General features: G+C 43.2%; 2 protein-coding genes across 2 annotated transcripts in view; one reads left to right on the top strand and one right to left on the bottom strand.

Annotated features, from left to right (window-relative positions):
• Nucleotides 1–27013, top strand: part of CHST7 (carbohydrate sulfotransferase 7) — a 70911-nt gene that overhangs the window by 34342 nt on the left and 9556 nt on the right. The window lies entirely within an intron of this gene.
• Nucleotides 1–27013, bottom strand: part of SLC9A7 (solute carrier family 9 member A7) — a 146008-nt gene that overhangs the window by 5211 nt on the left and 113784 nt on the right. Inside the window, exons 13-16 of the mRNA XM_029240614.1 lie at nt 24301–24360; nt 17147–17210; nt 8075–8157; nt 185–290 (exon numbers count right to left, since the gene is read on the bottom strand). Coding sequence (XP_029096447.1) covers nt 185–290; nt 8075–8157; nt 17147–17210; nt 24301–24360 — 313 coding nt within the window. The remainder of the gene's footprint in view (nt 1–184; nt 291–8074; nt 8158–17146; nt 17211–24300; nt 24361–27013) is intronic.

Below are 27013 nucleotides of genomic sequence, written 5' to 3' on the forward strand. Positions count from 1 at the left end.
TTATCAGAGGTGGCACGGGAATTCCATTTGTATATGGGGAGGGGCTGGGGAGGCTGGAAGCCTCAACTATCTTTAAGAGAAGGAGACATTGATGCTGTTCTCTGTCACGTTTGGTAGAAATTCAAAGCAAAGGCCATAGCAGAACTGCAGTGTTACCATGGCAACCTGGCCATGCTGTACTTACGTCGTACACCTGGGGACTGGTCAGACATCGAGCGAGCAAGCCACACCAGGCTGGGAGAGTGGTGGTTAATGGGGGGCCACTGTGTGTGAGGATGGGCTTCAAGTAACTTTAAAAAGAGGATTAAGGAAAAGTGCCTGCAAAGAAAACACACACCCAACAAAATGTGTTTAGAAATCCCAAAGAGTAAATCATCTGGCATTCTACCCCCCAAAAGCCTCTTTTCCCCCATTTCACCAGTACAATACAGAAAGTACCTGTAGTCTGCAACAGTCTGAATCCAAGATTAAACTATGCCCCAACAGCCTTAAATGTTACCTGTTAACTTTCAGGTTGGCGGTTCCTCATTTTCAGTTAAAAAGAATATCTGATTAATTAGAACACTCTTCTGCCTTCTTTGTTATGCTGAATGAGAATTTTGGTTTTGATCAGTCTTCCAGCTTTTGACACACAACCAGCTCATGTTTTGGAAACAGGAAATCATGTAGCTGGAGTGGAGATGTTACAGCCCCTGGGTCCCCTCTCCCCAGATGTCACATGGTGGAAATGTTCGAGGTGGACCTGAGAGGACTCGGCAAAAGGCAAAACGGTTTCACGAAGGTCACTCAGACCTCAACCTCCCACCTTCCCATACAGGACTACTCTTCCCTCTACCTGCTGCCTCTCTCCCAGACTCTCCAACACAGTTTCTCCACCTCGACACCAGTGGCATTGTGGGCCAGATCACCCTTTGTCGTAGGGGGCTGTCCTGCGTTGTAGGATGCCTAGCAGCATCTCTGGCCTCTACCCACTAGAGTACCCCCAACACTTCCCTCAGGTGTGACAACAAAAATGTCTCCTGACACGGCCCAGTGTCCCCTGAGAAGCAAACCTGCCCTCAATTGAGGCCCCTGTTCTAACATGAAGGTCAACTGTTCTGTGGAGACCGGCTCAGGGTTTGCCAATCTACGGATATTTGTGCTGGCAAATGTGCAGCCCTGTGTCACATTACGATGGAGCTGGGACCATTTCTGATACCCAGAGCCAAAGCAATATGGAAAAGGTGGAGACCTACAGGGCCACCTCAAATGCAGGAAAGGCCAAGAGACTTTAAAGGCAGGTGAGAAGGAGTCACAGCTGTCTGTACCCAAGCTGATGACTGCTCCGAGCACCATCACTTCCTGTCTTCATTCAGAGCAGCATGAGAGAGAAAAGGCTTCTCTACAGGAGGAGATGGAAGGGTGAGCCCTGGGTAAAACTCTGACTGGGAATTACTCATCAAAGGAGGATGTGCGGGCTCTGCTGGGACTCTATAAGCAGAACAAGCCCCCTCTGACTGCTGTCCTCATTCCTAGAAACAGCCCCTACAGGCCTATCAGTTTCCTTGTGTCTTCAGCTCAGAAGCTGACAGCAGCTGGATTTGCAGAATGACTAATACAAAAGAGTTCCGGTGAACCCAGAGGCTACCTTTTAGTTCCCTGTCTTGGGCAGTTCAAAGACAAGCTCGCTCTTCCCAAATACAGAAGGCCCTCTAACAACTTCTTTAAAAGAGAAAAAATATTTACAGATAGATTTTAAATATTCAGATTGTTGGAAGGGCAAAATTGAAATATCAAGCCTCCCTTCCACCCAGTCTTTCTGGTAATTTACCATTACAACTTTATAGAATACAGTTTTTTTCGCCTATTTCCTGATTTATAAACTGTAGTCAGCTTTTAGCTCCCTCTTATGAAGGATGGTAAATTTAATTCATTTACATTCCTGCCTCTTTTCAATTTTTTTCCTTTCTAATTTTTATTTATAATTAATTTTATACTGTAGATATATAACATTTGCATTCTGTAACTAATAAGCAAATAAATATCTGCCTTGTCTATGGATTGAGCCTAATGTTAAAGACCAACAAGCAGCATTTGTAATAATGTAATTTATGAATATTATTCACTGTAACCAAGCAGAGTGGTTGGAATACTATTAAAGGAAATGTAATACAATGTCATTTAAACTTTGTTAGAAAAGAACATTTGAGTATCTTGCAAAAAAAAAAAAGATCTTCTTTTAATTTCTTTTTGATCTTGTTCACTTCTTCTGGGTTATAACAAATCACTGTCCCCTTAGTTGGATTTTGTTTCATTTAATCCTTATGTTATTTTCCCCCCTTCTTATAGAGTCTGCACGGTGCTAAACTTTCTGAATTCTTGCATGTCTGAAAGCCACCCTCCTTTTTTTTTTTTTTTTTTTGCGGAGCACAGGCTCTGGACATATAGGCTCAGCAGCCATGGCTCACGGGCCCAGCCACTCCGCGGCACGTGGGATCCTCCCGGACCGGGGCACGAACCCGCGCCGTCTGCATTGGCGGGCGGACTCGCAACCACTGCGCCACCAGGGAAGCCCTGCTCATTTTTGATTAACAGTTTGGGTATAGAATTCTAAGCTCAGAAAAATTTTTTTCATCCTAGGACTTTCATTTTGTTGATGGTTTCCTTTGCTTTGCAGAAATTTTTTAGTTTGATGTAAAAAATTTTACACGTGTTTATTTTTGCTTTTGTTGCCTGCGCTTTTGGTGTCAAACACAACAACAACAACAACAAATCAGGGCCAAGACCAATGTCAAGGAGCTTTTCCCCTCTGTTTTCATCTAGGAGTTTTATGGTTTCAGGTCTTACATTTAAGTTTTTAATCCATTTTGAGTTGATTTTTATGAGCGGTATAAGACGAGGTCCAGTTTCATTCTTTTGCATGTGGCTGTCCAGTTTTCCTAACACCATTTATTAAAGAGACTTCCCTTTCCCCATTGTGTTTCCTTGGCATGTTGGTCTTGACTCTATATGCAAGGGTTTATTTCTGGACTTCTTATTCTGTTCCTTTGATCTGTGTGTCTGTTTTTATGCCAATGCCATACTTTTTTGATTACGGTACCTTTGTAATATAATTTGAAATCAGGAAGTGTGATGCCGCCACCTCTGTTCTTTTCCCTCAAGATGGCTTTAGCTATTTAGGTTCTTTCGTGGTTCCATACAAATTTTAGGATGGTTTTTCTTTTTCTGTGAAAAATACCATCGGAGTTTTGATAGAGATTGTACTGATCCTGTAGGTCGCTTTCAGCAGTGTGGACATTTTAACAATATTAATTCTTCCAATCCATGAACACAGGTATCTTTCCGTTTACTTGTTTCTTCTTCAATTTCTTTTGTCAATGTTCTTTAATTTTCAGTATATAGATCTTCACTCCTTGGTTAAATTTATTCCTAAGTATTTTATTGTTTTTTTTTTTTTTGCGGTACACGGGCCTCTCACTGCTGTGGTCTCTCCCGTTGCAGAGCACAGGCTCCGGACGCACAGGCTCAGCAGCCATGGCTCACGGGCCCAGCCGCTCCGCGGCATGTGGGATTTTCCCGGATCAGGGCACGAACCCGTGTCCCCTGCATCGGCAGGCGGACTCTCAACCACTGCGCCACCAGGGAAGCCCTATTTTATTGTTTTTGATGCTACTGTAATGGATTTGTTTTCTTAATTTCTTTTTTGGATAGTTCATTGTTAGTATATAGAAATGCAACTGATTTTTGTATGCTGATATTATCTCCTGTAACTTTAGTGATTTAGTTTAAAAGCTTCAAGCAATTTCTTGGTAGAATCTTTAGGGTTTTCTATATGTGAGATCATGTCATCTGCAGAGACAATTTTACTTCTACCTTTCTGATTTGTATGCCTTTTATTTCTTTTTCTTGCCTAACTGCTCTGGTTAGGATTTCCAGTACTGTGTTGAATAGACGTGGCAAAGAGTGTACACCCTTGCCTTGCTCCAGATCTGACAGGAAAAGCTTTCAGCTTTTCACCATTGAGTATCATGTTAGCTGTGGGTTTGTCATATGTGGCATTTATTATGTTGAGGTACATTCCATCTATACCTAATTTGTTGAGAGTTTTTATCATAAGAGAATGCTGGATTTTGTCAAATGCTTTTTCTGCATCTATTGAGACGATCACATGATTTTTATTTTGTTACTGTGGTGTTCACATTGATTATGTGGCATCCCCCAGGGATAAATCCCACTTGATTACGATGTCTGATCCTTTTAATGTGCTATAGAATTCAGATTTTTAGTATTTTGTTGAAGATTTTTACATCTATGTTCACCAGGGATACTGGCTTGTAATTTTCTTTTCTTGTAGTGTCCTTGCTGGGCTTTAATATCAGGGTCATGCTGGCCTCAAAAAATGAATTTGGGAGTATTCCCCCATCTTCAATTTTTTGGAAGAGTTTAAGAAGGGTTAATTCTTTTTTTCTTTTTTCTTTTTTTTGGCTGCACTGCATGCCTTGTGGGATCTTAGTTCCCCCACCAGGGATTGAACCTGGGCCCTCGGCAGTGAGAGCCCAGAGTCCTAACCACTGGACCTCCAGGGAATTCCCAGATTAATTCTTCTTTAAATCGTTGGTAGAATTCACCAGTGAAGCCACATAGTCCTGGGCTTTTCTTTGCTGTGAGGTTTTTAATTACTAATTCAATGTCCTTGCTTGTATTGGTCTGTTCAGATTTTCTATTTCTTCATGATCCAGTCTTGGTAAGTTGCATGTTTCTAGGAATTTATCCATTTCTTTTAGGTTATACGATTTTTGGTGAATAATTGTTCACAGTAGTCTCTTATGAGCCTATATATTTCTGTGGTATTAGTTGTAATGTCTCCTCTTTCATTTGATGTTATTTATTTGAGTCTTCTCTTTTTCTTAGTCTAACTAAATGCTTATCAATTTTGTTCATCTTTTCAAAAAACCAACTCTTAGTTTCGTTGATCTTTTCTATTGTTTTCTGAGTCTCTATTTTATTTATTTCTGCTCTGGCCTTTGTTACTTCCTTCCTTCTACTAATTTTGGGCTTCGTTCTTCTTTTTCTAGTTCCTTGAGGAGTAAAGTTAGGTTGTTTGAGATCTTTCTTTTTTCTTAATGTATCACTTAATGTATCACTTATCACTAAGAACTTCCCTCTCAAAACTGCTTTTGTTGCATCCCATAAGTTTTCCTGTGTTGTGTTTCCATTTTCATTAGTCTCAAGATAATTTTTAAATTTCTCTTCTGATTTCTCCATTGACCCATTGATTGTTTAGGAGTGTGTTGTTTAATGTCCACATATTTGTGAACTTTCCAGTTTTTCTCCAGTTACTGATTTCTAGTTTCATACTATTGTGGTCGGAGAAGATACTTGGTATGATTTCAATTTTCATAAATTTGCTAAGACTTGTTTTGTGACCCAACATATGATCTATCCTGGAGAATGTTCCATGTGCACTTGAGGAGAATGTATATTCTGTTGTTGGATGGAATGTTCTGCATATGCCTAAATGTCATTTAGTCTAAAATGTAGTTCAAGCCCAATGTTTCCTTATTCATTTACTGTCCAAATGATCTATCACTTGAGCATTTTGTCACTCTCCTGTGAACTCTCTCCAATTTTCTCTACATCCTTTCCAAGCCCAGTGAGTAACATGCATTCTGAATTACAATGTAGACAAAGTTCGTATAACTTAAAAAAATCCCTGGGGGGGTTCTATTTTAGTTAATAGCAAACAAGGTAATTTGAACGATCTTTTCAACTGAGGCTAACTAGAAAAGCTGGGAAAATAAAACACAACAAAATTTTCTGCTTAATGGCATCAGAAAGCTACCATGGCAGTGAAGAGGGCCAGAGTCTGGAAAAGGAAATCCAAGAGGTGAGCCCTGCACATGGTGAGCCACGTTTTCCCTAAAAGCACCTGAGAAGCTAAGCAGAGCATCTGGCAGACTCACAAAAACAGAGTGAATCTGACAAAAACTGGAGTCCAGGGTCTTCTGAGGAAGTCTACATAAATACTCTAGGCTCTAGGTTGGAACCCTAGAAGAAAGGGCACACAGAAAACAGACTAACCCTCACAGGAACTGAAGCCCAGATTCATATCACCTTTATTCCTGATTGGATTAAAGTGATCTGGAATTGCTCATTCCCCTAAACTTGCCACTGACCAGATATAAGGTAAATCACCTCTGAAAGATGAAAGATGGTAACCTCATCTAGAGCATCTCAAATTTTCTCTATACTTTTTCATTGCTCATGTCTGTCACTTATTTAAAAAAAAAAAACAAACACAGATGTACAGAAGGTAAACAATAAAGCTCCTAGAAGATATCATAGGAAATTGGCTTTATGACTTTGGAGTAGACAAAGATTTCTAAAACAGAACACAAACAATAATAACCAGAAGAGATAAGATCAAGAAATTGGATTGGACCTTTTGTTCATCAAAATATTCTATCTAAAAGTGAAAAGGCAAGTCACAAGTAGAGAAGATATTTTTTATCACATATAACTAGCAAAATACTAATATCTAGAATACAAAGGAACTCTTAAAATCGGTAATAAAAAGGCCAATGACCCAAGAGAAAAATGGGCAAGAGACTTGAACAGGCACTTCACAAAGGAACATACCAAAGGGCCAGTAAATATATGGTAAGGTGCTCAACCTCATTAGTCACTAGGTAAATGCAAATTAAAACCACAAAGGAGTATAATCTATAAAAATATTGAATCACTGTGTTGTACACCTGAAACTAATATAATATGTAAATCAACTATACTTCCATTAAAAAAACCCACAATGAAATACCACTATAAATCCACTAGAAGGGCTAAAATTAACAAGACTGGCAATACCAACCGTCAGTGAGGATGTGGAGCAAATGGAATTCTCATACGCTAGAGGTAAGTGTGAAAAGTGGTACCACCATTTTATAAAACTGTTTGACATCATCTTCTAAAGTTGAACCTTTGCATGTCCTATGACTCAGCAATTTCACTCCTGGGTGTATTCCCAACAAAAATGTATGTAAACATGCACCAAAAGACATGTATAAGAATGTTCATGGCGGTATTTTTCATCGTAGCTCCAAATTAGAAACAATCTACATGTTCATCAACAGGATGATAAATAAATTATGATATAGTCATACAATGAAATACTATACAGCAATGAAAATAGATGAACTAGAGCTACAACATGGATGAACCACACAAATAATGTCAAGCCAAACAAACCAGATACTAAAATATAAACACTCTATAATCACATTTATACGAAGTTCAGAAACAGGTAATATTATTAAGTGTTGCTAGAAGTCAGGAGAGTGGTTATGTTTGGGGAGGAGAAAGGGGCAGTAATTGGGTTATGGCATGAGGGGAACTGGTAATTTTGTGTTTCGTGACCCGTTTAGTATTGAGTGTACTTATTTTGCAATAACTCGCAGAGCAATTATGATTTATGTACTTTCCTATACGTATTCTTTACGTCAATAAAAAAATTTTAAACACTTTCAAAGTCTCCAAAGACCATATATAAGCTACCTACCCATTTGACCGCTATGTCAACCTAAGAAACCATGAAAGTGTAACTTTTTGGTTTTTAATTTTTCACCTGGGGCCAAGTGAATCTACTAGAACAGAGTCTGCCTTGCATGTGGTCCAGTTAAGGCCAGGATCAGACTTGGCCAGACTCGGTTCAGCCAATAGGAATCATCCTCTCCACATGGGTTAACTGGCCAACCTCCACTTCCCTTCCTGACCACAGCATGGTTCAAGTGGAATTTTAACTAATTCACCTACACAGGCATATTTCCCTTGGACACAAAGCTCTGAAGTGCCACGTGAGTCTACCAGGCTGTGGACTGGCTACCCTAATGATGTGCAAACATTCTTCTTGGCCAGAGATGCTAGTTATGACTGCCTGTGGTTGAATGATCATTGCATGTGTCCCAAGAGAGGACTGACTACACCTGTAGCAGCAAGCACACATCTTTCCTTGCTCATCAGAAGTCATTCACTGACAACTCAACAAGAGGATTTCATCATTGATGTTGCACAAATACAGGGAATCCTCTTAAAAGGATACTTGTGGTCAAAGCTGTACCACAGCCTGAATAGCCATGCACTCTCCTGCTTTGTCCGGTTTCCTCTGGCAGTATCTGGACCATCCTAGGAACAAACAAGAAGAAAGATACTTAGTTGCAGAAAAGGGATTGAAATAGGGGGAAAAGTTTCCCTTTTAACCATAACCTTTAGAGATTTTGAGCTCAGAGTCAAACATTCTGTATCACCAAAATTTCAAAGATTTATTGGGAGGTAATATTTTAAAAGAAATCAAATAAGTCCAAAAGGCAGACAAATCAATCCCCAAAGAAACAGGCTTGGTTATGTCTGAGAGTAGACCAACTCAATGTAGTACAAAATTTCTTTTGGCATTTTTACTGTAATTTTCCTCAGAGTGCCTTTTAGCAGGTTAATTACCCTAAAGTAGTCTAGATCCTAACAGGCCAAAATTGATTTATAGAGAAGATTAAAGAAAGCATCTGTAAAACCAACTTTCCAGGTCCCCCACAGCTGGCCTGGGGAAATCACGCTTGGTTGAGTTTCCTGACAAACCAGCCAAGGGCTCTTTGTGGTCCTTACCCAGGCACCTGCATTGTGTTCCAGGCAGTTAGTAACTTGCCCTCCCAGCTTTAGGAAGGGGGGGGGTGGTGGGCAGGGGAAAGGGAGCCAGAATCAGCATCTCTGTTATTGTCTCTGCCCTCAAGTAGTACGTTCCTTTACTACTCCTCTCATGCCTTTCCAACTCAAACATCCCCATCATTTCATTTTCAAAGTAACTGGCACAATCAAACATTCATTTGTGGTTTAGGAAATCTGTTCTGTGTGAGTAGGATAAGCAGCACAATTAATATTAAAAAGTGGACTGATGGCAGCAGTCTGAGGGCAGTGCTGGGGTTCTATGTTGCTGGATGACAAGCTCTGAAAGTACAGGCTGCTTGTGAAGCGCAGCCATTTTTATCATCCTCCTCTTGAATGTTCTAGGGAGAGGCAGCTCTACAAGTAAGGGGCAATCAAGAATAACCAAATAGGGCTTCCCTGGTGGCGCAGTGGTTGAGAGTCCGCCTGCCAATGCAGGGGACACGGGTTCGTGCCCCGGTCCGGGAAGATCCCACATGCCGCGGAGCAACTGGGCCCGTGAGCCATGGCCGCTGAGCCTGCGCGTCTGGAGCCTGTGCTCCACAGCGGGAGAGGCCACAACAGTGAGAGGCTCGCGTACCGCAAACCCGCGTCCCATCCATTAGAAAGGGAAATCCCAAATAAAAGTTGAGTCAACGATTACAAGTATGTAGTTCCAAATCTCAGTGGGTGTAAATTCTACCTGTAGTAGAGATGCCAAGAATGAGTCAGAAATCTCTGAGAAGGTAAGATACAGACAAGCATAGGGAGGGAAGTTAGCAAGCACTATTTAAATTCCTAATATTTCCAACGGCAGAGATGACTTTTAAAAACAGGGTCCCCCACGGTATTTGAGGAATGTTTAGTGACATATATGCAAATGGCTTAGTTAAATGGGCCCTTCTGTGGATGAGGAAATAAAAAGGAGAGACCCCAGAGACCAACTTTATTTCACATTTTAATAAATCACATAGGGAAAAGGGGGCACAGAAATGTCTCTATTTGCAGATAACAATCATTCCTTCAGGTAATTAATTGCTAGCCCAATGACAACTCTAGGGAGATTTCAAAATGCCACACGACAGAGTGGAAAAGTGGTAGATGACTTTTTTGAGAGATGACCGTTTTACGATAAAAATTAAATGCTTCTTTATAAAGTGATAGGCTCTAAGCTCTTGGTTCTAAGTGTCTGTAGAATCTTACTAAAGAAAAAACTAGCAAGATGATAAACATCTTCTGGAAGGATGCTATAAACCGTTGGGCATAAGACAAGTTCCCCAAAGTCACTTGTCTGCTCTTCCACTAAAATAACAATAAAAATGGCAAACCCCTATTCTGTCATCCTAACCTCTGCATTATCAAATCACAGTGCACTCTCATCACCTGCAACACTTAAGTTCTTGCCATCTCACCTTAAGGAAGCTACAGGAGACTGACCTACATAAGCCCCAAGAGGGACAATGAAAATGAGTAAAGCAAGGGAAAGGCTTTTTTTTGAAGGCAAATTAAGAAAAGGTCTTCTCAGGCTACAAAGAGATATGCCTACAGTCCACAAATAAGATAAAGCGACCTTAGAAATGTAAGACACTAAGAGCCAACCCTGAAGGGTTACAAATTCAGGGCAAATAAAAAGTGCAACTCTGTAACGGGGGTGTTAAACAACTTCTTATTCTAAGAGATGGGGCCAGAAGCATGATTATGTACAGGAAGAACTTGGATAAATCCACATATAGAGGCTTTGGGGAAATCGGGGAGGGTCTGTGGAACAGGACTGATTTTTTTAAGCTGACCCAGAAGACAACCAACAACTGCTTCCTAGCATGATTTGGGCGGCTACCATTCACAAGCCAGCCGGCCCTTCCTGCAGGCTCCAAGCAGGGGTCGGTGTGGGTGCAGGTGATCCTACAGTAGGTGGGCCGCCTGCCTGGGCTGCCCAGAGGAAAAGCGGGGACTTGGCTCTCCCACCATGCCCTCCTCAAAACCTCCATCCCCACCAGGACAGTTCACACCCCCATGTCTTTAGTTCAGGCTGCTTCTAGAATCCAGAACACCCTTGCATATTCTCACCTTCTTCCACCCACAACACCTACCTGGCTGATCCCTATTCATCTTTCAAGGCTGTGTACAAGGATGGCATCTCTGAGAAATGTTTCAAAGGCAATGGAGTGCTCCAAGAGGCGTAGGTGTAACCATCACAGGCTTTCTCAACAGACTACCTGGGCCCAAGTCCTAGCTCTACTCCTGACTGTGCCTTTGCCCTGCTGTGTGACTCTGGGCAAGTTTAAATTGAGACATAATCGACATATAACATTGCGTATGTTTAAGGTGTACACCAGTGTTGGTTTGATATGTTTATATAGCAGTTTGATTACCACCGTAGGTTAGCTAATGCCTCTATCCTGTCACATAATTACCATTTCTATTTTGTGGTGAGCACAATTAAGATCTAGTCTCTTAGCAACTTTATAGTTTATAATATAGTATTGTTGACTACATTCACTATGCTGTACATTAGCTCTCCAGAACTTGTTTATCTACTAGTTGCAAGTTTGTACCCTTAAACATCTCCCCAAATCTCCCCCTCCCCCATCCCCCAGCCCCTGGTAACCACCATTCTGCTCTCTGTCCTTATGAGTTACACAAGGGATTTTAAAACATTTTACTGAAATTGTTAATAGAGAAGCCCCTTCAGGAAAATAAATACCACTAGCTCTGCTTATCACCAATTTTTGAGCATGAAACAATGAATGGCTATTTCTCCTGCATTCATTAAGCACCTACTGTGTGCCAGGTACCATGCTGGGTGCTGGAAACAAAGAGGAATGAGACCCAGCACCTGCCACTTGAGGAGCACATTTCCAGAGGGGGAGACAGACAGACAGATACATATGGGGTGAAGAAAAAGAAAGCAGATTGAAGACCTGGGGAGTGGCAAAAAGGTCCTATTTTGAAATAATTTTTCTAGAACTAATGAATAATGATTTCTGGGTAGAGTTATATTTCATTCCATTCTTATTGTTAAGAGATGTATTTTTTATGTTAAGGTCATTACAATAATGAGAACAGCTTATTTTTTTTTCAGAGATGGAGCAGAATACTGCCCCTGCCCCCCAAAGATTTCTACATCCTAATCCCTGGAGCCTGAGTCTGTTAACGTTACACAGCTAAAGGGGCTTTGTGGGTGGACTTAAGGTTTTCCAGGTAGGCCCAGTATAATCACATGGGCCCTGAAAAGTGGACAAGGCGGGCAAGAGAGTCAGAGAGATGCAGTGGGAGAAGAGGCAGGAGAGATTCAGGGCATGAAGTTTTCATAGTTGGAAGTGGAGGGGGTCAAGAGCCAGGAAACGCGGGTGCTTCTAGGTCCTGAGCTTGACTCCCGGCCAATGGCCAGCAAGGAAACAGGACCTCAGTCCTACAAGCACATGGAAGGGAATTCTACCAACAACCTGAAGGAGACTGGAAGTGGCTTCTCCCCCAGCGCCCAACCGCACTGACACCGTGATTTTGGCCTTAAGAGACCTAAAAGAGAGAAACCAGTAGAACCCACCAGACTTCTGACCTACAGAACTATAAGACTGTGTTGTTTTAAGCCACTGAGTTTGTGGTAATTTGTTACAGCAACGATATGAAACTAATGCAGAGCAAAAGAGTACATAATTGATGCAACCCGATTTGGGTCTTTCTCATGTCCCTGGGATGATGGGGCCAAGATTTCTCAGAAGCGGGTAACACAGGGTTTAAAAACAGGGAATTAAGAGCTCCACACTGCCTCCACCAGGGCTTCTCAAATTGTAAAGTGCACACAACCCTCCTGGGCACCCTGTTAAAGTGAACATTCTGATTCTGTGGGTTCAGGTGGGGCCTGAGAGTCTGCATTTCTAACGAGCTCTCTGGTGATGCCCAGGCTGCTGTCCACGGGGACACTCGGAACAGCAGGGGGGAGGTTCACGGTCCCTCTTGGAGAAGCGGACAAGGCCCTCCACCATCTCACCTCTGCCACTCTCCACCCTTATCCTTCATCACATTGTCACCAAGCCCTTAAGGACAGAGATTCATCTGTTGTGTTTGCAAATGTATTCCCAGAGCCTGCAAGAATGTTTGAAATATAACAGATGCTCCATAAATATTTGTCAAATGAATGAATAAATGTTAATTTTGAACTTCTAAGACAAAAAAAAAACAGAATAGCAGAAAGGGAAATCAGGGGCCAAGGGAGGCCATCAGAAAAACGAAAAAGTGTGGTGGGGAAGGCAGTCAGAGAGTAGTAATCTGAGGAAAGGCACTTCAGCAACTGTTTGAAGTTAAAGATTTAAGGGACTGGATGTCAGATTTTAGCCTGGAAGGAAACTGGGGGAGGACCCAGGAACAAACAAATCCAACTTGCCCAGAAAGGTATATGTGAATGCAACCATAAACAGCTGAGTTTCTGCAGTTTTCAGGTACACACACACACACACACACCGCGAGCACAGTGGTTCCCTTCCCCCACATTCCACTAATATCCTGCTTGTGACCTTGTCCTGCTGAGATGACAGAGGCGGGAGACATTCAGATTCGTGTTCCTGCCTACTCCAAAGCGGCCTCATCAATGAGCGCGCTTCTGTAAACTTGGGGAAGGAAGTGAATGATGTGTCTGTGTGTCCGACCAACATAAATCTCAGCTGCATCTGGCATGAAAAATGCCCCATTGAATGGGTTGGGAGGCCACCCCCAGGCCCAGGCAGCTTGCCTCCAGCTGGGCTTGTTTTTGTTTTGGTTGCAAAGTCACCAAGACCTCCACAGAAACAAAGCAGCTGAGTCTTTTGTTTTGTTTTGTTGTAATGAGTCAAACTTGCCAGGGACATGAAGCTGAAGTCTATCCACAATATTCTTATGCTTCCCTCACATAGAGCCAAAAGTTCTGGCCAGCAGCTCCCTTCTTTCGCCCACATGAGCGAATATTCTGTGGCTCTGTAGCCATGACTCTGTTTATAACCTTGGGCTTCTAGGACCGGTGAGGAAAATCGTGCTCCTTATAAATTGTGCTTTCCCATCAAATATCACTTTTTTGTTTGTTTGCTTTTAGCAAGATGGGGAACAAACATCTGGACTTCCCCCACCTCTGATTTCAGTTTCATGGCAACATTGAGCATGTGACCTGGATCCATTTCAGCGGAAGCTGCAAGGAACCCAGGGTTTCACCCAAAACTGAGAAGCCCATTTAGTTCTCTGTTTTACTGGTTTCTCATGACCACTGAGTGCTCCCAGCCCTGTTGTTAATGGCTTACTGGATCAAGTCAGACCAGAAGGACTTGGAAAAATGAGGCTCTTTCTGCATGAGGGCATGAGTCATTTTTCAGAAGGTGTCCCGAAGAACTGAACTTGAAGTTCGCCTTTTTTTTCCCAGTCTGACAGCAATCTTTTTTTTTTTAACATCTTTATTGGAGTATAATTGCTTTACAGTGGTGTGTTAGTTTCTCCTTTATAACAAAGTGAATCAGTTATACATATACATATGTTCCCATATCTCTTCCCTCTGACAGCAATCTTGAAAGACTTTCAAAATGCCAACAGAACTGCCTTTGAGGGCCCTCTGCACGACTGCGTATGAGGTTTGGAAGGAGGGCGGTTAAAGCAAAGGTGTGACACAGCTCCTGACCAGGGCTGGCCAAAGGGGCGCCACTGGGAGTGCAGCGGAAGTGGCTACCACCTGCCTGGTCAAAATTGGCGCAAAGGGCGGTTTCCAATGTTGGCCCTGCCTGAGGCTGGGGGCGCTACCTTAACTATCACTGCATGGACTAAATGCACTGCCAGAACCCTTAGCATTTAGGACCCACTGCTTTTCAAACATTTCCACAGCAAGTTTGTTACTAAGTCTAGTTACAAGCCCACTGTCTCTGAGACATAGTAAGTTCAGCTACATGAAACCAACCAAACCATTTCATGTATTTCCTTTCACAGATGCTTGAGTCCAGAGGCAGGAGCAATGGAAAACAGCAAAATGGCCGGGGGGAGGGGGTCGCTGTTGACCAACTTGGAACTGTCAAGATGAAATTGCCCCAAACCCTTGATATCCACCTGGCAGTGACCTGTTTTTCTTACAAAATTAACTTGACAGGCCACAGGTCTATGGAGGATGTGTATCCTACCAGAGCCATTATTTTCCCTTCGGTGAAATGAGGATGTCCATCATGAATTTCACCCAGGTTTCCTCAGATCCCAGTTTGGGGGAACCCAAACTGTCAGACTCTAAATTGGCTGCCAGGTGCACAGTTCCTGAACCCCTGTTTTCTAAAGTCCTTAATCAAAGCTCAAGTCAAATAGCAACTTTTCAAAAAGAGCTTCTCATTGAAGCCACATGTTCCCAACTGGCACAATGGCCAATTCTAATATAGCCGCAAAGGTCTTCTGGAGCACCATTAAAGTGGGCACCAAATCTCCAAGTGAAGCTCACTGAAAGCTCTTCCCAAAATGCCTAGAACTTTCAGAGGTCATGGCTTTGTGTCCCTTAAGGGGCATCAACCCAAGAATGGCTCATCAGGCTGTAACCACCCTCAGAGAAAGCTGTGGTGGCACCCCTGGGCCCCACACGGCACCACATTTTGCAAGATGTGTTAAATCAGATTCAGTAGCTGGAGTCATTTAGAAGATCCTAGGGAATCTAAGACGTACAGACTGGATTTGGGATTAAGTGCAATGATGAGTGTGATGCAAAGCTGACTGAAAGAAAAAGAAACACTCAACATGGCTTTGTGGACAACACATACACATGGTGAGTGAAGCTTCCCATGCCCTGTGCTGCTCTCGCTCCCCCATCTTCCCATCAAATACCGATCAGCCCCCCCCCCCCCCATGGACCAGGCACTGTGCTCAGCACTGGGTATTCTATGCTGAACAAAACAGTTCTTCACTCCCAAGGCCAAATCATAACATTTTGGAAACACATCTCTGCTCCTATCGTGACTTTCCCTTCCCCCACCTTGGCTGCCCAGGAAATGCTGGCCTGGGGAAGGAGCAAAACCTGGAGGCAGGGCTTCCCTGGTGGCGCAGTGGTTGAGAGTCCGCCTGCCGATGCAGGGGACACGGGTTCGTGCCCCGGTCCAGGAGGATCCCACGTGCCGCGGAGCGGCTGGGCCCGTGAGCCATGGCCGCTGGGCTTGCACGTCCGGAGACTGTGCTCCGCAGCTGGAGGGGCCACAGCAGTGAGAGGTCCGCGTACAGCAAAAAGAAAAAAAAACAACAAAAAAAACCTGGAGGCAGAATGAGCCCACCAGCCCCACAACAGGGCTGATACAGCAGCTTTAGAACATGGCTGCCACTTCGCTTATGCTCCTCCCATCCAGAGGTGATGGTCTCTATCTCCTCCCACTGAATCTGGGCTGGCCCTAGCAACCTGTTGTAACCAAGAGAAAGTCACGGAAGTGATGCTGTGTGACTCCCAAGGTTAGGCCAGAAAGGGCCACATAGTCTCCACCCTGCTTGCTGGGACACGGGCTTTTGGAAGCCTGAGCCATCACATAAGAGGTCCCATACCCTGAGGCCATGGAGAAGCCATCACAGGCATTCTAGTCACCGGTCCTAGTCTGAGTCCTCCCAGCCCAGGCGCCAGACATATGAGCGAATGAGCCTTTGGATGATTCCAGCTCCCAGCTGTTGAGTTACCCCCAGGTTTCTTCATGGAGCAAAGGCAAGCTGTCCCGACTGTGCCCTTTCCAAACCTAGAGAATGCATGTGGATACGAAATTGTTGTTCACTTTCCTTCCTATGTTTGGGGCAGTGCATTATGCTGCAAGAGTGACCGGAGCGGATGGCAAAACCAAGGACCAGCACGCGCCTCTTCCCCCACCATCCCCACCCCCGCCCCACCCCAGTCTCCATCAGAATTCTCTGTGGCAGCAGGAGCTCTTTCCTGCTGTCACACGAGATGCGGCCATAGCGCTCTTGCCCTCACCTGCTTCTACAGCTTCCACTCCAGGCTGTCACTGCCACCACGATCCTGCCCAAACCTTAACCGTTAGCCTTGCTGTGACCTTCATCGCCTATGGGGCTGAGGGCTGCTGCTCTGCTACGGCCGCGCCGTCACCCAGCGTCCCTCCTCTCTTGCTCAGATTCCCTGGGCTGCAGAGTTGATCACATCCCTCTCCTTCCCAGAACCAGTTACCGTGAGCCAATCACCGATGTATCCATATATCCATTCTTGGAAGGTAGGGAGTCAGCTTAAACATACTTTTTGGCCCCTTAATATGTTAAGAACAGGGACTTTGGACTCAAATCCTGCCTCCGTCATTTTCAAATTCTCTGACCTTAGATGACTCACTTCAACTCTCAAACTTCAGCTTCTAATCTGTAAACTGGGGATAACAGTTCCTACTTCATAAGGTTGTTGTCAAGACCACAATGAGGGAATCCACGTAAACTGCTTGGCGTGTAGTAAACGTTCAATAAATTTTAGCTATTTTTAATAACACCTCCCTGGGAAGAAGCATCTCTTGTGACTTACCCCTTGTAAGACTTGGAAGCTGTCATTGTTGGGTGGTGGGTCTTGATCTGGATCAACACCAACTCTGTAAGTCATCAGAGAGAAAGACAAGGAGAAAAACAGAGAGTATTAGCTTGGACCATAGCGGCCAGGCTGGCTCAAAGTAGCCAAGAGGCTGACCATCTTCCCAAGGTGGAAGGAGTGGTTAGCTAAAAGAAGGGAAAGGCTGTCATGCAAAAGTTGTGCGAAAGAGGTCATACATCACATCAGATCCCAGGGGTAGGCCGGGCAATCAACCTGTGTGCTGACACCTTAAGCAAGACCTCTGGAGAACGGCAGCAGCGGGCAAACTGTCTGCCTGCCCTCCTGCACCAGATGGCCCCAGGTAGCAAAAGGTGGGTCCTGCCGTCCCAGGCCTCTTCCTCTCTGCTGCTTCCTTACTCCCCTCTGACCTGCTTTTATTTCCTAACCTTTTGTTATGGAATTTTTCATATATCCAGGTAAGTTTTGAAAGAATTTATAGTGAATACCTGTATACCCCTCACCCAGATTCTACCATTAACATTTTGCTGTATTTTCTTTATTACATACCTAGCCCTCTCTCTATCATCCACCTTATTTTTTGGATGAATTCAAATAAAGTCGCAGACATCCATACACTCCCCCTAAATATTTCAGGATGCATATCATTAACTTTCTATCCTGGTGGCCCCGCATCCCCCTGCAGCACAGATGACCTGAGAACTCACACGTTTGAGATCAGCAACTGAAGACAGAAAGAAAAAGCAAGGTGGCACAATCCACTTATAACAAAATCCATGAAAGCACTAGGGTAAGCTGACTTGGCTTAGCAACATACCAACTGTTGCCCTATGTATCTGTTAATTCTTTATCCTTGAAACTTCCTCATTGTAAGGCAGAGAACTGTGGCACTGATGACACGGATAACATGGGGCAGCGGAGGAGGAGACAAAGATGCCAGGAAAATTCTCTACTTTCCTTGTTCCCTCCAATATTGCAAATAGTGGCTGAGATCATAAAAGCCAAACAGAAAACACAGCTTTCAGCAGGTCTGATTTGAGCTTGAAGAGAGGTGCTGAATGGCCTTGACCATGTGTGTTATTTGCTGTCTGGCACCAGGGTGCTGACTCCGATGAGCAGACAGTGGATGTGCAAAGCCCCATGTGTGCCTTATTTTTCCTCCTCTCCCTCCCGCTTCTCCACCTGTGATGCCCAGGATATATCTTGAGAAAAGAGACTAATGGAAAGGAAGAATAGAAGACAACACAGACATACTGGCAGCCTCCACTCTGTTTTACTCCAGGCTTGCCGAGCACTAAGCCAAGGTGCGTGCCCCCTGGATGGGGGTGAGGAGATACAGAAGGAAAGGGAACAGTCACCCCATATTTTGCTGAAGGCAAAGTTTAAAAACCATGAGATTAATTCATGCATTCAGCAAATATTTACTGAGTGCCTACCAAGCCAGGCCCTGTTCTGAGCACTCTGTTAAAACCTATAGTGTACCTGGCACCAGATTTCCTCCCCACAGGCCTGAGGTTTGATGGAATCTTTGTAGTGAATTAGATTGACTTTGCTGTGTCTAGAGGTCAGTTTCTGGCAGGAGTTTCTGAGGCCTGGAGGCTTGATCTCATAGCTGGACATTATCCAGGGACTTTTTTTTTTTTTTTTTTTTTTTGCGGTACGCGGGCCTCTCACCGTTGTGGCCTCTCCCGTTGCGGAGCACAGTCTCCGGACGCGCAGGCCCAGCGGCCATGGCTCACGGGTCCAGCCGCTCCACGGCATGTGGGACCTTCCCGGACCGGGGCACAAACCCGCGTCCCCTGCATCAGCAGGCGGACTCTCAACCACTGCGCCGCCAGGGAAGCCCCTATCCAGGAACTTTTGAGCAACAAACCTCGCAGAGATTTTTTTGGAAATGAAATATTCTGGGGTCCCAGGACTACCCACAGAGGTCACACGAGAGCCTCAGTGCTTCCAAAGTGTCTAACATACTGAAGTGGTAGAGGAGAGGTCACACTGAATTCCTAGCTGTTCATCTTTAACTCTCACCTGATTTGAGAGTCTCTAATGTACGTTCCATAGAGAAATGTCCTCTATATGGTGTCAGATCTGTAAGACCAACAGCTAGGAATCCAACATTAGGTCTTGTTCTGTGGATTCTACAGCCGCATGGAGCCACTTCATGGCAGACTAATTTGCATAGATGAGCTCCCCAGTAAAGCCTCAGAGAGAGGGGCAGAGCACTGGTTACTAGTCTGTCTCCCAGACAGCCTACCAGAAAGCCTGGTGACACAGCAGCCTTCTGCCTAACCACAGAGAGGCTATTGTGGGGCAGGAGCAACGAGATGATGTGATCTGAAGGGCACGGCGGGCAGGATGGCGAAGAGCACAGCAGCTCATACCTGCCACGGACAGTCTCTCCTTTCTCTACTGTGAATTTTGAAACAGGTGTATTGCCTTTGTAAGTGGCTTCCACGCCGTAAAGATAAAACATATGGATTTTATCAGCCTAGGTGAAATAGGAGCCCTATAGGTAAGAGAAAAGGCTTAAGTGTGCCTTGTCCTACAATGAAGAAAATAAAGCCAAACATAATAAAAGCTTCCAAATGAAGTCTAGCTCCCTCTATTCTTTCAACTAACCTCTGCTAGGAGAAAAAAAAATTGTTTAACAAGAATTAAAATAAATTCTGTTTAACAAGAACTGCTTATAAAGACTAGGTTTTGACTATTTTCATTCAAGTCCTGGAAACATAAGAGGAATTCATCTATTATCCTCGGCCCACATGGCCAGGCCAGAATTCAAACAATGGAGCACGAAACACTGGAATAACCTGATAAACTCACAAAATCAGGGCCACCCTAACCTCATCCCAAACTGGTTCGACATTTTGCTTGGGGGAACTTGAGGATGATTCTAGATGCACATCATCCAACAGAACTTTCCGCAGTGATGGCAGTATTCTAGATCTGCACTGCCCAGTGTGGTAGCCACCAGCCACATGTGGCCACTGTGCACTTGAAATGTAGTTAATATGACTGAGGAACTGCATTTTAAGTTTTATTTCATTTTAGTTAATTTACATTTAAACAGCCACATGTGTCTAGTGGCTACCAAATTGCACAGTACAGATTCTAGAAAGTACTAATTCCAGCCATGTCTCTCTAGCATCACTTTTTTCTCTGCCCAAAAAAATGACAGCTATCTGCTTCCTTCTGCGTCCTCAGTGATAATACCCAAGATTCCTGCTGGGATCCTGCGGAGATGCAACTCTGTAGTCCCATACATATTAAGTAAAAATTTGCTTGAAATGATTACTTAGACAATGGAGAGATTTCTCACTTCCTCGGTATAGAAAATAAGATTGAAAACCCGCTGAAAGCTCTTCTATACAGATACTTGTCATAAACATGAAAGGAATGACAGGATTAGAAAATCACCACTTGCCCCTCACAGTGTAATAATTGTTTTGAGACAATTTTACCAGTGGGTAAAAGGTTGTTGGGAATCTGACTATTCATATGATGTTAAAGGATCACTCTACAGGTAACTTTTTAGTTACAAAGGGAAAACAGTGCTTTTATGGAGAGACCTGGCGTCTAAAGTGATCAAATTTAACATCACTAATAAAAGGACAGCCTGACAACATGCACCACCTGATATGATGCAACAAGAAAGTATAACATCACTTTTACATTATTTTTGCCCCCCCCAAAAAATGATTATCTATCTCTACTCAAGAGGAAAACAAATTTTAAAAATCCACTTTGTAGGGCATTATGCAAGACAATTATCCTGAAAATCCTGACTCCTTAAAAAAAAAAACCCTCAATGTCATAAGAGACAAAAAGGAGGAGGGGAGGATTGTTCTAGATTAAAAGAGACTAGAGGGGCTTCCCTGGTGGCACAGAGGTTAAGAGTCCGCCTGCCAATGCAGGGGACACGGGTTCGAGCCCTGGTCCTGGAAGATCCCACATGCCGCGGAGCAACAAAGCCCACGTGCCACAACCACTGAGCCTGCGCTCTAGAACCTGTGAGCCACAGCTGCTGAGCCTGAGCGCCTAGAGCCCGTGCTCCGCAACAAGAGATGCCACCGCAATGAGCAACGAAGACCCAAGGCAACAAAAATAAATTAATTAATTAAAAAAAAGAAAAAAGAGACCACAGAGGTGACAACCAGGTCAGTCAGAGCATACAGTGGCAAGGAGCAGGGGGAGGGGCATGGAGCCACCACGGGCCTGAATTTAAAAAAAGATGACAGCCAAAGGAAACTTTGATTGGATCCTGGATCCTGTGTGTGTGTATAAAATTCATGTTACTTTCTCAGGTGTGATAAATATACTGTGATTATGTAGAAGACTAGATTCCTAAGGGATACATGCTGAAGTATTTAGGGGTAGAAAGTCATGATGTTTATAACGTACTCTGAGGTACTCAGAAATGGTTGAGAGAGAGAGAGAGAGAGAAAATGATGCAAAAATGTATGACAAAATGTTAACAATTGGCACATCCAGGTTAGAACTTGGATATTCATTGCTCCATTCTTTCAGCTTCTTTTACAGATTTAAAATTTTTCACAACTTAAAAACAATATTTAATTATATCTTTGGTGAAAATGTTTCACAAATACGTGAGTACAATTTCCTGTCTCTATAATTTAATCTAATTTACTAATAATGATGATTCGGGATCCTCATATTACTCCAGGGTCTGAAAAATCACAAATTGTGAAGATTCATGGACATAGGGTGCTATAATAGGTAAATAGGTAGATACAGTCTAGTAATTACACGGGTTTTTTAATCCCAGATAAATCTTAGAATATTCTGTTGAGGTTTTCCTCCTAAAAGTGAAGGGCAAGGAGAAAAATGCTAGTTAACTGAAACATATGGTTAACTAAATTCCAACCAAGACAGCCATCCTCAGATCTGGTTGTGCACATCCCCTGGAAACCTACAGTTCTGAGCACAGGCCTACCCAGAGCCCCCATTCCTTGCTTTTCCCTCCCTCTGCCATGGCAGTTCTGATACTTGCTGCAGCCACTTGCTACCACCAACTACCTGCCTGAGATGCAGCCCAACTCCTGGCCCACTCAGAGACTCCAAAGACCTCTGGGGCCCTCCCACAGGTGGAGTAACTTGGGAGGGCCCCTTGGAGGGTCTCGGAGGTCCCTGCTACTGACATAAGTGCTGAATAGGAGAAAGTAAACCTGCTTCCCAGCTTGCTACTGGGTTTTAAATGCCAAAAGAAAACAGACCAGGGGACTTGCGACACAGACCGTGTTCTGCGATTTCTTTCCCCATTCAAGGCTGTTTACTTCAGGACAATTGAATGATTACTTTTCTGGCAGAGTTGAGGGTCTCTTGGACCAATTCCCAAGGATGGTAATGGACCCCTACAAAGGGCCTCACCCTTGGGGCAGGGTGTGTGGTGGTGTGCTGGGCAGCAAGAAATACCAGGTACAGTATTTTAAGTACAGTGCTTCAGAAGACTTAGGGTTCGTTAACTTTCTGAAATTCCTGGTTTCAGGAAACTGTCCACAATATATATTTCCCTCCTGACCTGTTATAACGCTTTTGATCTAGGCCACCATATAAATCTAAAACTTCTGTGCTGTTTCATTACATCATATTTTAGCACTCCCCTGATACATCAGGGTTGAGCTCATCTAAGCACATACAACAGTCTTTTCTTCCAGAATGAATTGAATTATCCTTACTTTCATTAAGAATAAGACGAATGTGGTAATCCCATACCGAATGAGAAAATAAAGCTATCACACAGATGTGCTCATTCTGGAATGAATACAAAAAATGAATCATTTCCCTTTTGATATAGTATGTACATTCTGATTAACCACCATATAAAATGCCATGAAATCTCAGAAATTTTAGAAGCTAGATTTAATCAACAAGTTTTTACTTTTTAATTGGAATGGCTGAGGTCCTAAATTATTTGGGGAATATGAGACACACATGTTCACATAAAACCTTGAACAACAAACAGATCATTATCTGAATTCTCTCATGTCCTAAGTGTAATAACTTGCACTTTGCCTGAGGGACCTTCCTTCTTGAAGGTTGGATATTTCAAAGGAAAGGATTTCCCCTGCTACTTAACTGGTAGTTACAGTCAGGTCTCTGAAAATGAATTTGTGTGTGTGTGTATGTGTGTGTGTGTGTGTGTGTGTGTGTGTGTGTGTGTGTGTGTGAGTATGTGTGTGTATTTTAAGCAGGAGAAAAAAGTGTGAATCCAGGGAACTTAAATGCTTCAAGTAATTATATGCATGTCATTGTAGTTTACATTGGGGCCTGGCAATATCCCAAGATTCATGCCCCATGACAGGTACTGCGGCTTTTACCACTGTCCTCAGAGAGTAAAACACTTTCACAACGAGAGAAGAACAGAGTTCAAGCCTGTTTTGTGTTTGATTTATCTACCAGCACCCAGAATCAGATCAGGAAGAAAGCATGCCAGTTAAAGATACGGAAAGGAAAGAAGAAACACTAAAGTCTTTACTCTGATAGCCCCAAATCACCACCCTTAGGCATAATCAAATGATAAAACTTGGATGGACACTGAGAAACAAATTGCATTAGAAGAGTCTTTCATTATCTTCTGATTTAAAGAAAAATCTGTGTTTTGTATCTTCTGATTCACCATGATAAGGTACAAGTACACAAATTCATACTTAAAAAGTAAAACGGCATTGGTGCTTAATTAAAATGGTGTAAACCATACCCCAGTCATGGCTGAAATATAAAATTCGAGTTCTCTTTATGACTTAAAAGCCTTGTTTACTAGATCACAAGCAGAATTTTGTGGGGAAAGCATTTGTGGCTCTGAAAATGGGCTGCTCTTAAAACTAAGCTCAGCTGTACACGGAGAGACTCACCAACTCCAGCTTTGGTGCCACACACTGTCCAAAATGGGGCGAGGGGGGACAGACTCTCAAGAACACCAACACATTAATCAGCCCAGAGGAGGGTAGAATAATGATTAACCGGACCTCCTGCCCCTTTTTGAAAAGGGGCAGATGGTTGGCGCACACGGGGAAGGAAGAAAGAGACAAACAGCATAAAGAGAAACATCTCAGGTTAGAAAGAGGAGAAAAGCCAGGCCCAGTTAATTTGTTTCTGAGGATGCCCTGTGTCACCTGAAGTACTGCCAGCGGTGTTCATTCTGGTCCTCTTCGGAGGGCTCCTCGACGCCAACTCTGGGCAGCAGAAGAAGGGAACGTGAGTGTGACGGGGACAACAGGGGAACTAGGAGCTCTGGGCACATGACCTGGACCACGTCCATCAAAGAATAAAATCCGCACCCCCTCTTAAGCTGTCCCCCTGTTCTCTAAAACCCAGAGAGGCTGCTAAATTTACATCAAAAGCAACAATGTTAGCAGCCAAGTCAAATGAGGATTGATTAGGAATGAAGACAAGCCTCTCAAAATATAACGTAATGAAATCAGAGTAATAAATGCAACTCATAGAAAATGACTGCATATAATTTTTCAGGAATTCATCTGTTTTATAAAGCAAGACACATCCATACAAAAACTAGAAAACAGAAAGTTGTTATTAAACATATATTTGAAGTGTTTACACACAGTTTTACACATATTTGACAGAAAGAACACTGTATCACTGAAAACAGCAAAACCAGAAGATAAAATGGCCTTTTTTTCTAGACAAGTAATCACACTGTCCATGGGTTGTACCCGAAGGTCAGGAACCCAACTTCTGCTATTCTCTTTACCTTATGGCTTCAAGAGTTGACACGGTCTATTTTCCCCTCCCTTAATAACTGCTGGGTTATTCAGACTACATTTGAATTACACCATCATACTAAGAGCAGGGTTTCACAACCTCAGCACTACTGACTGACATTTTGGGCCCTGGCCTCTACCTGCAATATACCACCAGTAGCACCCCCCTCCAGCTGGAGCAACCAAAAATGTCTCCTGACATTGCCAAATGTCCGGAGAGGGCAAAACTGCCCATAGCTGAGAACCCCTACTCTAAGTCCTGCATTCTCAGTGGGGGGTGATATAGACCCCAGGGGCATGAAAATCGGTTCTTATGGGACAAAAAATTTTTTTAGATATTACAGTGGTTTGTAGCCCTCTAAAGCACCATAGTACATAAACAGATACATAGATCTGTGGTATTAAAATTTCAGTGGAAGAGGTAGATAAAAAGAACATTTTTAAAGGCTCTTATTCAGAGGGGCAGTGATGGAAAAAAAAGGTTGAGAAACACTGTGCTAGACAATGCCCAAATACTCATGCTACTAATACGCCCTGAAAAAAGCAAGTGAGAACATGATGCTTCTTAAGGTGGTACTTTTAATTAGGTATATGTTCAGAATGTGACTTAAACCAGACTACAGTATTGAAAAATTGTAACAAATTCCAGAAAAGCAAGCTGGATTCCATTAATGTAAGATTCACTAGTAATAATAATAGTAATAGCAGCAGTATTAAGGTTATGATTAGCAATGATAATGTCATAGCTAAAATACACTAAATGCTTTCCATGTGCCAGATGGTACATTTAATGGCAGAATTCTTTATCATGTTTATTTGGTATCACATTTTATCTTCACACTGTTGTCATCCCCATTTACCCAGACAGGAAACTAAGAGCAAGAGAGGTTAAATAAGTTGCCCAAGGTCACAAAGGTAGAAAATGATGGAACCAAGATTGCAACTGAAGCTGTTAGATCCCAGAGCCCTAGCTCTACCCCTTACAGGATATTGCCTTTGACTACAAGGTGGCGTCTTTAAATTCTTTTAAAATATCCAGTAACAAATGCTATTACATAAAGATCTCAGGGCTTCTCCCTGCCTTTATTCCTTAATTTATCTTTAAAGAGCTTTATATTAAACTCTCAATGTGACAGGATTATACCTAGCAGAGTGACCTTACTTGTCCTTGGGTGATTGTATTGCTGCACTCTGGAGTATGAAGGTTATCCTGTTCATTTGGCTGCCTGGGTGTATGCCATTAACCCCCCACAATCACCACCACTTCGTTGGTGTGTCACTTGAAGCTGGGCCACCATGCCACCAAAATGTGCTCAGGACATAGATGAGGCTCATCTGCTGAATCTGCGCGTCTGATGGTTTTTTCAAGTTGCCAAAATTACAACCTTTGTGAATAACAACAACTTGCTCAAGAGACTAAGAAAAATAGTATGTAGTTTGTATATTACCAGAAGGCAATTTGAAGTTTGTATATTACCAGAAAGCAATTTGAGCATTTTGCCATTATGTTTTAAAATAGCAATCACATGCTCAACATCACTAATTATTAGAGAAATGCAAATCAAAACTACAATGAGGTATTACCTCATGCCAGTCAGAATGGCCATCATTAAAAAGTCTACAAATAATAAATGCTGGAGAGGGTGTGGAGAGAAGGGAACCCTCCTCCACTGTTGGTGGGAATGTAAATTGGTGCAACTACTATGGAGAACAGTATGGAAGTTCCTTAAAAACTAAAAGTAGAATTACCGTATGATCTAGCAATCCCACTCCTGGGCATATATCAGGAGAAAACTATAATTCGAAAAGATACATGCGGGAGTTCCCTGGTAGCCCCCGTGGTTAGGATTCCGGGCTTTCACTGCTGTGACCCCGGTTCAATCCCTGGTTGGGAAACTGAGATCCCACAAGCCGTGTGGTGTGGCCAAAAAACAAAACAAAAAAATACACATGCACCCCAATGTTCATTGCAGCACCATTTACAATAGCCAAGACATGGAAGCAACCTAAATGTCCATCAACAGAGGAATGGATAAAGAAGATGTGATATACGAACACACCACACACACACACACACACACACACACACACACACACACACACACAC

Source organism: Monodon monoceros, unplaced genomic scaffold (genome assembly GCF_005190385.1).
Source record: "Monodon monoceros isolate NGI ecotype Baffin Bay Population unplaced genomic scaffold, NGI_Narwhal_1 Super_Scaffold_22, whole genome shotgun sequence".
Classification (NCBI taxonomy): Eukaryota; Metazoa; Chordata; class Mammalia; order Artiodactyla; family Monodontidae; genus Monodon; species Monodon monoceros.